This window comes from Prenolepis imparis, unplaced genomic scaffold, assembly GCF_030444845.1.
Source record: "Prenolepis imparis isolate NDT839.2.m4 unplaced genomic scaffold, iyPreImpa1.0 SCAF_15, whole genome shotgun sequence".
In the NCBI taxonomy this organism is placed as follows: Eukaryota; Metazoa; Arthropoda; class Insecta; order Hymenoptera; family Formicidae; genus Prenolepis; species Prenolepis imparis.
Genome location: NW_028141173.1, coordinates 1229387 through 1243922, shown reverse-complemented (window position 1 = coordinate 1243922; position 14536 = coordinate 1229387). Strand labels below are relative to the sequence as shown.

The 14536-nt window shown below is 34.7% G+C and overlaps 1 protein-coding gene across 2 annotated transcripts in view; it reads left to right on the top strand.

Annotated features, from left to right (window-relative positions):
- Positions 1 to 14536, top strand: part of LOC145946365 (uncharacterized) — a 62152-nt gene that overhangs the window by 1340 nt on the left and 46276 nt on the right. Inside the window, exons 1-2 of one of the 2 annotated variants that reach the window (XM_083056002.1) lie at positions 30 to 529; positions 1423 to 1509. In XM_083056002.1, the coding sequence (XP_082912128.1) occupies positions 1477 to 1509 (33 nt within the window). In that variant the 5' untranslated portion in view covers positions 30 to 529; positions 1423 to 1476. Of the gene's footprint in view, positions 1 to 29; positions 530 to 1422; positions 1510 to 14536 lie in introns of those variants that run through there. The other variant, XM_083056001.1, reaches the window with a different exon arrangement.

Genomic DNA, 14536 nt, shown 5'->3' with positions numbered 1-14536 from the left:
ATATATTCATATACGGTTTTAGAGTCGTCGATGCGCGATGAAAGTCTCGTCACGTCGCACGCTTCACTTCCTCGGAGTGCACTGGCCGATTCGCAATCCGCGAATATACGAGGCTCGCTTATTCGGGCGTTAATTTATTTTTAAACGCGCGCGGGTCGCCCCCTCCCCCCCACGGGCGCGACAGTCGAGCCCCCGATCAGCTGGCCAATCACAGGTGCGCGAGAGCGGCGCGCACGTGGCCGAAATCAAAAATAAAATATGTACGTTAAAATAATATGTATAAAAAACGCGCGCGCCCGAAAGAAAGTATCGCTCGCCGGAGACGAACGCGTCGTGTCGACTGACCGTGGCGATTTCGTACGTATATATATGTGCTCGTGCAAAAAGTAATCCGCGATTCGATCGCATGCATAATCGCGAAGACTCGCGACAAAAAGTATAGTTTATTCTTCCTTTTTTTCTTTTTTTGCATAAACGCGCCCGCGAATCGGAGAAATAACTGCCATTCGAAATCTTCGTTCTTACGAAGGTAAGTGGAATCAAGGAGACTCGTATAATGAAACGATTGTGAAGCTTTTCATACATTTTCGTGATAAAATTGTATGAATTTTTACTTCGCGATTAAAAAGCGAATTTTTTTCACGAAGAAGAATGTGAAAAACTATAAAGTACCGAAAAGGTTAAGTCGCAAGGAATTCGAATAAAATAAAGTAAAAATGATATATTCGATAACAGAGAGCTGCTAGTTGTGATATATACTTTTTTAAAAGCTATTAAGAGTTTTATTCTTTTCTATTACTATTTATGATTTCGCCGTATGCATAACTGAAAGTTTATAAATGCTAATTTTTTTCACGAAGAAGAATATGTGAAAAACTATAAAGTACCGAAAAGGTTAGGGTTAAGTTAGGTTAGACTGCAAAGGAATTCGAATAAAATAAAGTAAAAATGATATATTCGATAACAGCCCAGGTAACAGAACATAAAACTCACAATGACATCATGATGACGTCATTTAAAAGTAATTTTGGAAAAAATTTTTTATAAATTACAGTTATTTGTTTATTGTTCACACATATTCTAACAATTATTCAAGCAACATAAACTTTTTAAAAGTCATCATATAATGCAATTATTTTATATTAAGGGGATTTAAATCTAATGATTATTTTTGTCATCTTTAAATCATTTTTGAATCATTTTTGTCCAGATAACTTTTAAGTGATGAATAAAATCATGATGATGTCATTATGACGTCATTATGAGTTTTATGTTCTACCTGGGAGAGAGCAACGCTTCCAGTTGTGATATATACTTTTTTAAAAGCTATTAAGTGCTTTATTCTTTTTTATTACTATACTTGATTTCGTATGCATAATTAAAAGTTTATAAATGCTAAATAAAGTTGCATTTCTTTTGCAGATATATAGTGACAAGTGATAAAGCAAACTTCAAGAACGAGTCTCGAATTGAAGGATGGAAATTCAGTCGTCTAGTAAAAAAAATCTTGTAAGTCAAATATTAAAAATTATATTTAATTTATGACAAAGAGAAAACATTAAAATATTACCTTTATTAATTATTAATTTTAAAGCGACGCTTGTATAACATTTTATTTCATCTTTCTTAAAAATTCTCGAGTTTCTTTGTATATATATCTTCTATGCGTTTTCATGAACACAGTACAAGTTAACGAAAATAAGAAAAAAATCCTTTAGAATTAAATTTGCATCAACACTAGATTTAAGATATGTTATTAAATATAAACACAACTATAAGATATGTTAATAAATTCCATTTTGCTTTTTTATTATTGCTGTGACTCGTTTCAATAATAAAATATTCATTTGCGTAGTGTTAAGTATAAGGTACAAGGTCAAACATACATAGTTAAAAAAAAAAAATCCGGTTCGCGTTAATAATTCAATAAAATCCGCAGTCTCTTGTTCCGTGCGCGCGAACACTTTCTTCTCCGATTGGCTTTACACTTAACACAGGCGAGGCGGCGAGGCTTTACTTGGTCGGCAGTCGCGGTCGGACGCGTCTCGCCTATTATCCCGCGATTGACGTGTCTAATTGCATCAATTGCGTAATAAATGGAAATTAGGCTGCTGCAAATGGCCAAGTATCGCTCGGAGGTCAATCGTCTGTGAGCGTGCACGATTTTAGAGCTCGCGCCGGCGCGAGACACGCATTATATGCTAGCCTCGAAGAAAAACGTCAGATATTATTAGTTATTAGATCAATGTTAACGCTGCGTAATTATATATTCTCGGAGATAGATATTTTTGTGTGTATTAAATAGAGGAATGATAATTATTTCATATTAAATAAGAATAATAATATTCTTATGTTAAATAAAGGTAATATTAATGTAATGTATTCTCATTTTTTGTGTTTCTCTATAATTGTTGCATAGATAAAATGTAACACATAAATAAAAGGCATCTACATTTATTTACATTCTTATTTATCTTACTTTCTTATTTTTATTTATACAAAAGATATTTGAAATTAAAATCAAGCGAGGAAGACTTACACATAACATACTGTTTAGACTTTCTTTTTCTAAAAAAATTCTTTGCGAAAATCTGTTTGCCATTTATTTATGTTGTACATATCAGTGGAATCGATATATTACATCATCAAAATAATGATCAAGGTAATATCTATGACACGAAAATACTTAAAAATATTTAATTAGTACTTTATAAAATAATTATATATATTATATATATATATATATTTATATGTGTGTGTGTGCGAAAAGAAATTACAATTAAATGTAATTAGTATATGCATAAAATTGAAGCAATTGATATATTTACTTTATTTTTCTAAAATTACGAATAATTGTATAAAGAAAAACGTTTTTACATTGATCACATAATTAATAAGCTCTCTCTCCCCCTTAGTAATATATTTAAATAAAAAACCACTAAAAATTTAAAGTTTTTAATTCAAAATTGTTTTCCACTTTTACACAAAATATATGTTCGTGCTCGATCCCGAACTATAAATTTCTGACCTTGAGCAAGTCGAATAAAAATTTTATTACGTGGAAATGTGCGAAAAGTGCGTGCATCATCCTGTCTATATTTGCGTAATTTGCATAAAATTTTCTGCGGATATGCATCTACAGGCAATGACGCAAATTAAGCAGATGACTAAAGATTATATTAGCGAAATCACGCGTTTGTTAATATCGATTATTAAGAAATATAATCGACCGGATCTGAAAAGAACAAGACCTTGACCGTACATTAAATCCTTACCTGACGACCCGAATAGATATGTGTGTAAAATATAAATAGAAGCATATTTTACCGTCCGTCATTGATAATATTATTTTATTATAACTAAACTGTTTAACAAAAATGAATGATAAATTAATCTTCTCTATTAAAAATAAATGATAAAATCGATAATATTTTAGAGATGAGAGAGGCTAACAATTTTCATATTTTTAAAATACGATTAATATATAAAATATAGATAAAGTATAAATATATATGAAAACTTGTTGCTGAGAAAAAATTGTCTTCCTTCAAATGATAATAATCATCGAGGATAATAGCATCAGAAGTATAAAAATGTATTAGTTTTCGATGATTGCATAACTGCACATGTTGCCATCATTCAGGCGCTTCATATAATCTTCATATAATTATACAAAGGATATTTGTATAATTGAATGAATCTGTGTAACAAATAGCAAAGTGTTCCAATTTTTTCTATCAAATTTTCAAATGACTCTTCAAATTCGAAATCGTGGTCTAATTAGATATTGCTTTCATATTGAAAGTTAAAAGATTTTAATTACGCTTTATTATAATAATAAAGTGTTATTATTAATTCACTTCTACTTACGCTTTACATTAACTGACTTTCAACGTGAGATAATATTACTACGATATTTAATATACGAAAATTATCCAAAATGTAGAGAAAAATAACATCTCGTTATATTTAAATATAAAGTAATAATTCGAGGAAAATTTCTACTTTTGATTTCTCTCTTTTAATAAAATTTTTTTCTGATAGCATCAACTCACATTCACATTCTATACATAATTAATTCAAATTACGTCAAAGCTCTCCGGTAATTAATCATATTCGTACATTAAAACCATGTTGTGCGTTATGTTAAACGATTATGCGGAGCTGTAACGCTGTAATTTTACATTTATCGCTCAAGTCCTCGAGGTATCTCATCTCTGGTTTTCATTATAACGGTAAACCAGTAAAATTTTATATCGCTTCCTCAGCAAAGTCTCGTGCCCCGATAACGGAGGCGATATCCGCCTCTCTCGGAGCACAGACGTTTAGGCGAAATGGGGTTTATAATAAAATCGCTCCGATAAATATTAATGGTATCGGTAACGTTACGCGCCGGCTGCTGTTAGTTAGAGCTCACGATGACTCCTCTCATCCGCTTCGTCGATGAAATCGATATCCTCGGCTAGCTCGTAACTCGGATTTAAGCCTTGACTTCAAAGTTCTTGCTGGTTTAAATAAGTTGTTAATAAAAAATTTTGTAGCAAGTAATTTTGAAAAGATGTATTTTTGATCTGATTTTTATTCTGAAACAAATTGTTGCACCCGAGTTGGGATGCGTAACATTTTTATCTTCTCTTCTCTCACATCATGGTTTCAGATATATCCATGACGTTAATTGGATTTGCAATATATTATTTGAGCATCGATCAAAATAAAATGATAACTTTAACGTTTGTCTGTTCACGGAGAGAATTTTCTCTTAGAATTTACCCTGAAAATCATGGTAATTGTGGGACAATATGGTATGGAAAGAATTTTATGAGAATTTCTCTGATTAATATTTATCACAATAAAAATAATAATATCTATCACAATAAAATATAAAATATGTTTGATTAATTTTACTAAGCTGCATAGTAAAATTTATTAAAAGTACATAGTAAAATTAATCAAACATAGTTTATATTTTATTGTGACAGATATTATTTTTTATTGTGATAAATATTAATCAAAGAAATTCTCATAAAATTCTTTCCATACTATATTGTCCCACGATTACCATGATTTTCAGGATAAATTCTAAGAGAAAATTCTCTCTGTGTTCATACTTTTTTATTTATATTTTTGTTACATTGATGTTTCTATTTTAGTCGATTCCATACTTGTATTGAATTATTTTTAACATCTTGCCAAGAATACTTGGTCTATTTTCCCTTTTCGCAATATATAGAACAAAATGTATATATCTTAAAATTTTCGAATAAAAATAATAAATATCTAACGCGAATATAGAACGTTAAAAGATTTTAACAGACGTGTGTAACGATGGTGCGCATTTGGAGATAGAAAAGATACCACAGATACAAAAATTCTTAGTGTTAAATTCAAGATTCATGGATATGTTCCTAAACACAGCCTCTCTGGAGATATTAATCTTATATTAATTCTAAAGTGAGAGAGCAATCTCTTGCTGGAAACTCACCTTCTTCAGTAACGCATCTGTCTTCCCCGTGATTTCCTCCGACTTTTGGCCGAAAAACCTTTTCTCCCGGTTGCGTATATTCGACTCGCGTTCGTCCCTCGCTCTCGCACGTCTTCCTAATCGAAATTGATGCAACGGCGTCGTCTCCGAGGAAGATGATGGATGGCCTGCCGACTGGCAAGCAGCGATTCGAGAAGCAGTCCTTGCAAATTATTTTTCTGGCTTGGAGGGAAGCCGGAGTTTCGGAGTTTTAGATGGATTCTCTCTCTCTTTCTCTCATAGAAGCGAGCTTTTAATCTTTCAGATATTTTCTAAAGTTCTGAAAGCTAAAGGGAAGGGAGGAGGGAGTAAAAGCGGGTACGCAAGTTATAATACTTCTGGCATTCATTAACAACATTTTCTAAGTTGCCGTCTAACAGATTCTTCTCTTCGGGAGGAGGCGGGGAAACAAAGCAACCTCAAACTTGACCGCGGCTAATATTTACGGAAAAGATTCGCCGATATCGGAAATACTTTGCTGATAAACGTTGCGCGAACTTTGTCGAAAAAAATAAGCTCGTGGCGAAGCTTAATTTCCGGTTCATGGTGAAATCGGCTCCGTTGGAAGATCGATGCGACGCGACGTGGAGCCGCGATATTACGAAATCGCCCCTCACAAGTTTGATAAGCTTCGGAGGAGAGCTCGACGCTTGATGGAGTGGACTTATATGTCTTCGGCGTTTTGCAACGATTCCCGGCCAACGAAACAGCGCGTATGTCTCTATTCGCTTCTCGGAAGGCGAGAGAGTGTCGGTGGGTTGGTGGGTTCGTTTATCGTCCGACCAGAATGGCAATTTATCTTACTGGCAAGACGGACTCGAAGGTACGAGTCCCTTGGATATAAATGACGCCGCTTCTCGCGAGGATCTTCTTCGGGGTTTTCGCGGCGGAGATAGAGACGGAGGCTGAGGAAAATCTGCCGTTCCCATGTAAACGATGTCGCGAGTACATTTTCAATTTCTCGTATATTTAGAGTCCGCGAGCTTCTCTCTTCTCTTCGTTTATGACGAGCTACGCTCACGCAAGTATACATTCTCAATTTTCCAAGGTATTCTTGAGGACCCCCGCGTCTTGGATCTTTGAAGCGAGGAAAATTACACGCAGGAGTCTCGCGATTTACGCGTCCACAGTAACTTTTATTTAATTCGATTGCAAGGGAAGTTGTGAAAATTGCATAAACACTAACTCAATACAAAGTTAAATTGTTGAAACAAATTTTCAATTTAATCAGAGAGAAAATTAAGTTAAATATCGCGGAAATAAATTCTAAAATCAATATAAACATTATCTCTCTTTCATGTTTCTATAAAAATTATAGCAAAAAAATGGTCAACCAGAAGAACACGATTATTTTTCTCCTAATAATGACGAAAAGCTATTTATTTGCGGGAAAAATATTTACTATAGCAAATACAGAAAAGAATCGCGAAGACGTCGTCGACATTGACACATTAGAAAGAGAAATACGATGCGAGAGGGAAATCAGAGCGCCTATCGTGTGTTTTATCACTCTGAGAAGCGCCATGGTCTTCGAAAATGGGTCTGCGTTTGTATCTCCGCTTCATTCACTCCATCCAGCCCGGTTGCGATCATCCCCTGGCAATATGTCTTGTGTGTATGTCTGTGTATATATATCGGAGAGTTCGCGTTTCTGGAGTTTCCATCCGTATCGCGAGAAAAGACACTTCGTCTTCCTTTGCGCGGGCTTGAACTTTATTATTGGTAAACAAGCCGCTCTTCTCCCTCTTCCATTTTCCGTCTCCACCAGGCCGTGCTGGTTTCTCATGTCGCGTTTTTCTCCATCGTCCTCACCCTGGATGGATATCTGTGGTCGTTCGGGAACTTTGGGATTAAACTTGAAGTACGCGATTCACGACGAAGAGGATGAGATCGAAAAAGAGAGAGAGAGGGAGATAAGACAATAGATATAGATTATAAAATATATATACGTATTCCGCAAGTTGTTTACATTATTTAATAAATGCACCATGTAGTTTATCACCGGCAATATATATATATATATATATATATATATATATATGAACGACTTATAATTAAATATTAATTAATTTCAAAACGGGTTCGTCGGCTCGTAAATTGTGGATTAATGTAAATTAGCGTATAATTCCAACATGCACAAGAGATTAAACGTGCATCTACGCGAATTTCTCTCGCTCTCTCTAATCGGAATTAAATTTTAAACCATACTTTATATAAACGCACGAGAAACTTGTTTGCATGAAGCTCGAATGCAAATATCGAATTCCGATCTTTAAATATATACATAAAATGCGATAATTTTAAATTAAATTTTATATTATATATATATATATATATATATATATATATATATATATATATATGAATAATAGATTAATTTATTTTGAGTTCGATTTTATCAACGTTGCTTCAGGCGCGAAATAATGTTTGCTTCTTCAGTGGAATACTTGAACGAATGCCAACGACAAACTTTTTTAATATAACTCTCTCCTTTGCGCTTAGGAGACTCTGTTGCTTCGTAGTTAGTGAAACGGTCGCGATTTATCGTTTTAAGTTTATTTCAAATTCGCACTTATACAAAATAAAAATCATCTTTTTCGTCGCGCAAATAAATTATATTTATTTAAGATTATATTAAGAATTTTTTTCTGATTTTTCTGAAAATTTTTAATTTGGAAAAATCTTTTCTCACGGACACAATCCGGTAAAAAAAATATTATCCTAGATTGTTCACGGATTTTCAAAAGCACACGCGTTTTTCCCCTCCCTCTCACTCTCTTGTTCTTCGTTGCCCGTGTAATTGATGAAACCCGAGTCGTCGTCGTCGTCGTCTCGTCGCGTTGAAGCGGAGAGAAGGATTTTCATCTAGCGCAGAGTCGGGAAGAAGAAAAGCGATATCCCTCTGCGGTAGACGGTACACCCCAACGAGAAAAGTTTCTCTGGAGAAACGTGCGTTTATTAAAACTATCTCCTTCCCCTCCTTCACTACCCCTTCGCATCACTGTCTACACAGCAACTGACTGATACTACTTCGTCTTTTTCACATCGAGCTAAAAATTCTCACAAAAATCAGACTCCAACTGCCTTTGACGACGAGACACAGCTAAATTAACATCTTGATGTAAAATTGAATGAAAAATATGAAAATTGTTTATTATTTTCCGTGATATTTTAAAAGATTTTACTCTTTTACCTTATAGGACAAAAATTTTCCATTTTTTCGAATCATATCTAACGATATTTATATTTTTTTAATATCAAGTCTTATTCGATACTTTAACAAGTCACTGGTGAAATAGCGCAAGTGATCGCGTTCGCGTCGATCGTTTAAATGACTCGTGGTATCGCTAATTATTAATGATATTACAAGGAAGAGACGCCGGTGGCGAATAATCTCGGGGTTCGTTCGCGGGGCCCCCCTTTTGTCTCCCAGACGACGACGGTCGGAATAATTTGCTGCAAGACGTTGCGCGGTAAGAAGCACAGCCGCGGCTTACATAATCCACGCGGGACTGCTTATATTTCCATATAAATTAACGGAACGCGACTGACGAAATCCCAGGACGTCCCCTACGGGTCCTTCACGTCGCGCGGCTTCATAAGGCTCCGTCGTGATACAGAAACAGTACCGCTTTTCTCTTCCTCTATCTGCACTCATCAGACGCGACGTTTATGGATACTACTGCTGCTGGTACTGCTGGTACCTGCTGATGGGGGATGAGAGGGAAGAGGGAAGTGGAGCACCTTCGTTTCTTCGTGGTTCCTAACGAGATTCTCAATTATCCACCGTGCGTCTCGGGATTGTCCTCGCGCTAATTACTTGATGTAAAAGCATCGACGTGACGCAAGAAGAGGTGACGAAAATCGTGACTTATATACGTATCAAATTGTAACTATATAATCCGCGAGAGAGTTCATTTCTACGGCTTCTTTCAACAGGACTTTGAGTCAATCTCTCTTTTGGGGAAAATAAATATCGAAACTGTCATCATGCGTTCGCGAATTGTAACAGTGAAAAATAAATGATTTCAATCGAGCCGAAAAATTAAATTTTCATAGACATTTTTTAACAGCCCATTTTTACGTGATTTATTTTTCCGCGCAATCTATCTTTTAACATTATTCATATGCGGTTTTAAAAATTATTAATTTGATGTATAAGCTTCTGGAAATTAATTATTATATATTGACAGTACTTGTTATATATTTGCTAAATCCATTCTGAAAAGGAGTTATAATTACCTTATAATTATTTATGCGAGAAATCGATGAGCTTCGCGTTTCATAGAGATTGAGAGAGCAACCTTCTGAAAAAAAGTTTCGATCGATTTCGCTTGACTTATGTAACAGCGGGTTAATATTTATAAATATTCATAACCGAAGCGGCTAAGCGACGCTCGTTCCATCGAGCTTTTCTTGCCACAGTCAATCTCGCCAAGGAAAATCACTGGCCTTTTCCTTTGAATATCTTTGAATAAATTCCGCGGTCTCTCTCTCCCGATTCTCGCGCGATATCGTTCTATATAATCTTGCAGAAAAAATGCAAATTATTCATTAACTTTCAGAGTCGCGAACATTCTGTCGAATGAAGACCATCTCGTTTTAGGAAAGTCTTTAGTACCTCAAAGTAAAACGCTATTTTATCTCATTATCCAATTTAATAATGTAAAAAAGATATAATTGTTCTGATATATTTTCAATAAAAAAGTGAGGAATATTAGAAGATGCTGTAACTTTTCCGATCATTTTAGATATTAAAAGAAATAAAACGTGTAGATATAAAACTTGGCGTCAGTATTTGTACAAATGGCATCAATAAAATTCTCGCGATTGAAACGATGAGATGGGAAATTCTCGCGCGACTATCTCTACGCAAAGAAATAAAGAAAAGGGAAACAGACTTTTAATCGCGATTTTCTGGCGTATTTCCCGATGATTACGAGAGGAATCGTCGGAAAAGGGTCGCGTTCCGATCTTATACGGAGGCGGTAAACGGAGGGTCATTACGAGTGTCAGGTTCATGAACGAGCTGACGAAGTATCCCGGCGGGTGGGCGAATGGAAACTCCGTTGTCCTCGGCGAAAAAGGAAATTGAATCGATTGTAATTAAAACTTGTATAACGAAGACATGCGCGCGCGGGCGCGGAATTCATTTCAGCTGTCGGGACGGAAATCCCATTTTTCCGCCTACGTCAGGCTGAATCATCCTCGCGAAGGAGGGACGCGAATATGCGTTTTATAAATTAATGCAGTCTTTGATCTTTCGCCGAAATTGCGCGAATGTTTCTCCACACGATTATTTCTTTCCGCGAGAATTATTCGTATTCTCCTTTGAATCGTCAAGTCTTTAACATCCAAATCAAACGCAAGTCAAGTTTGAGAAGCGAGTATCCATTTTCTCTGACAGTTATATATTAGTTAGACATTTATATAAAATGGATGGATTAAAAATATAAATCGAAATAAATCTCAGTGCATTCTATGGCATTAAAATCTGTTTAAAAAAATTAAAATTAAAAGAATATAAAATATTACAAGATAATATTATATCGCGTCGCAAGATAGATTCGTGACTTTTCGTGCTTTCGCATTTCTGCAAATTGTGAATCCTCTTCTTTCGCGATTTTATGACGATTTTATAATCCGGATAAGTGCCCAGACTAGTGCTCGTGGTTTTATCTGACTCGGCAATATACAAAAGAAGTCGGACTTCTTGAAGAAGAGGTCCCCTAAGCATCGTCGAGGGTGGAATATGTAAATTGGTCCGCTCCGCGCAAAGGGTGGCTACCTCGCAATTTTCTTGATTCTGCGTTTGCAGTCCCCCGTTTTATTACGGATTTAATTATGCGGTCAGCGAGGGCGAATATCGGCACGAGTGAGCACTTATCGCCGCGAGAAATATCGCATATTCGCCATTAATGAGAGTTATGCGCCAAGGAGCGGTATCGATTAACGTTTAACCCAGATATTCCATCCGGTGTATCGCGAGCGTGTGTATATATATATTTTTTTGCATATATTTATTAGTATCTAAGAGAAAAAATATCGATCGTAGTCTCGTAGAGACTTACTGAAAAATAAAAAAAAATCAAATTTTATATGTATATTATAAGAGAAAGTGGCATTTTGATCTATTAAGTGCATTTATACATATAATTAATAGTTAAATTTTATCGAATCCTTACTATCCCTTAATTATTTTCCTCCCATCTCTATTCGGAGAGTGTATATATTTTGAGAAGAACAACGCAGCTGATCAAAATACGTCAGTTACTAATTTTATTTAATAAATATAATATTACATCATATAACATAAAAGGAATATCGATATCGTAATCGTCGTCATCCGTCACTCGGATTAGAATTAGCGCTCGCGCGATTCCAAAATAATTCCAAAATTATTTGCGAATCGTTCGAGCGACAGAGTTGCGTGAACACGTAATATAATTTTTATATATCTTTGATATAGAACTCCATTTTTCTCTTTTTCTCTCTCTTTCTCTAACGACAGCACGAAACATACAGTATATTACAATATCGTTACAGGGAGTACAGTAATAATTATCGCGTAAGTTTCGGGCATTTCATCAACTATTCGCCGATCTCTGATGGTGCTCGAATGGAATTATTATTATTTCGCGAAAATGTTCAACTCCGTTTTCTGAAAACGCCTACGGCGAAATTTCGCTACGCTTATTCTCGAGGCGTTTCCTTTTGATTCGTTACATTTAAACTTAAACAAAGCACGGACGACTGGATATAGATATATATCGAGGGCAGTGCATTGCGTCGTTAGTGTATACTAAGGTAACAATACTAAAACAGGAACGATATAATAAAACAATATCATCTTTATCATAAAATTAATGAATCAATAAGGGATAAAGTTTTACAATTATTAAATCGCAGAATAAAAAACAAGTCGCATCATCGCTGAGCTGATAAATGAATAAATAATATAAATAATTTATTTTCTACAAACATTTTCGCCTGTTGCGGCCAAAGATCCAACGCTATGATGCGTAACAGCAATAATAATCAAAAGTGACACAAGAGCGTGTTCTCCCCCCACGAAAAAGAAATTTATTATTATTACACTTTACCCGTGCATCATCCGCTCGTTCTTTATTTTCTATTATTCTTCATCTATCGGTTTAATCTTACCTCATCGACGATCCTCTATTTATGGACAACGTCGTTAAAACTCGTATATAAACGATCGCTCGTAAATCGTGAAATTTATTAGAGCTACACAAATTTCATGAAAATAATTGCAATAACCGATACTTACGAAGCTTAATTACACGATGAAGTAATCAAATCGTATCACGAAACGACGAACGTTTTCGTCGTTCTAATTTTCCAACTTTGTAAGAAGCGACATTGTGTATATTTTCGATAGATATTAAATTTTTTTATCAAATTGCGATGAGAGCGATTCGAATTCGAGTTGAAATAACTCGCGGTCAGGAAATAGAGAATCTACGAATGAAATCTCGCGGCAATTTGACACTAATGATGATTGAAAATACAACAAAACATTGTACCTAATGAAAATATAATATTTATCGCGATAAATATCGTGTAACGCTGAAAAAGCACAACGGATATTAGCAATGTCTCTCAGTGATAACACGATTGTAAAACACATGTCAATTATTATCATGTAAATGTAAAATAATTGCACCACACAGTTTATATCGTAAAGTAAAATTGAAAACTCTAAAAAAGATTTGACGTTTTATATGTTAAAATCTGGGACAAGAATTTTACACACCAACGAAATTATATAAGTAAGAAATAAGATAGATACTCACCAAGAGAGAAACCATAAATATATATATATTATTTATCCTAATAAACAGATTTTCATAGATGATTTACGCGAATTAAAAATACGCTACTTCTCGATCATAATAATTATACGAGGGGTCAGAAAAATGTTTCTTGTTTTTACACAAAAGTAACAATTTTATAAATCGCTTTAAACGATATAATTCGTGACAAAATTCGGAATAGAAATTTTTCTTTATAATTTTATGTACCACGTGTAGCACAGAAAACATTCGAAGAATTAAAATATATATATATACAAGATCCATATACATACACACACACGCACACACATACGTACATTATATAGAATGTATAGTACATAAAATCATAAATCTGTCTGAAATTTTGTCACGATTTATAGATCGTCTAAAGTGGGCCTCTACAATTTTTCTTATTTTCGGAAAAACTAATTTCCTCTCTTGTCTCCCGTGTCAGAAGAATACGACGGTCTACTCATGCGGAAACTGCACGCAACTTTCCATTAATTTTAATCTAATATGTACAAATTATATATAGAAGAACTTACATACAGTTGCAAAAAGGGACAGACTTCGGGATTCTCTATAAAGTGGAAGATCGGGAACAATCGCGCGACAATAGATCGCAAAGAGATTCTGCGACATATTTATATATCATTAACGAGTCACAATATTTATCACTTACTCTCATAATCATAAAAAGTTACGCGTAGAACGCAAAAAAGTATATTACATTATTATCAATTTGACAGATTTTTCAGTGTATATAGCACCAACAATTTAGAAGATGAAAAAAAGCGTAATAAATTTTGCGATCGTAATTTATCATTCAAATCATGGGAGAGAGTTTGTGAAATTCTTCTGAAATATTATTTACAATTTGATACAAGTTATATCTTGGTACCTTGTCCAGTGGAGATTCGCGCGTTATCTTGGAAAGATAACTTCTTCGTCAACACATACATTCGTAACACACGCAAATTACCATACTTTCGGATCACGCGAAGAGAATCTCCGAATCGTGCCCCCCTCGTCATCTATAAGAAGACACTTACTATCAGTATTCGCAGAGAGGGAAAGAGGGAGGGCCGATAGCAAAATATCTGACATACGAAAATAGATGTATGAGATTTTCTTTACATCGTTCATTATCACAAAGGTTATCTATGGTATCGTCGACTACTCTAGAGCAAGTTACAAT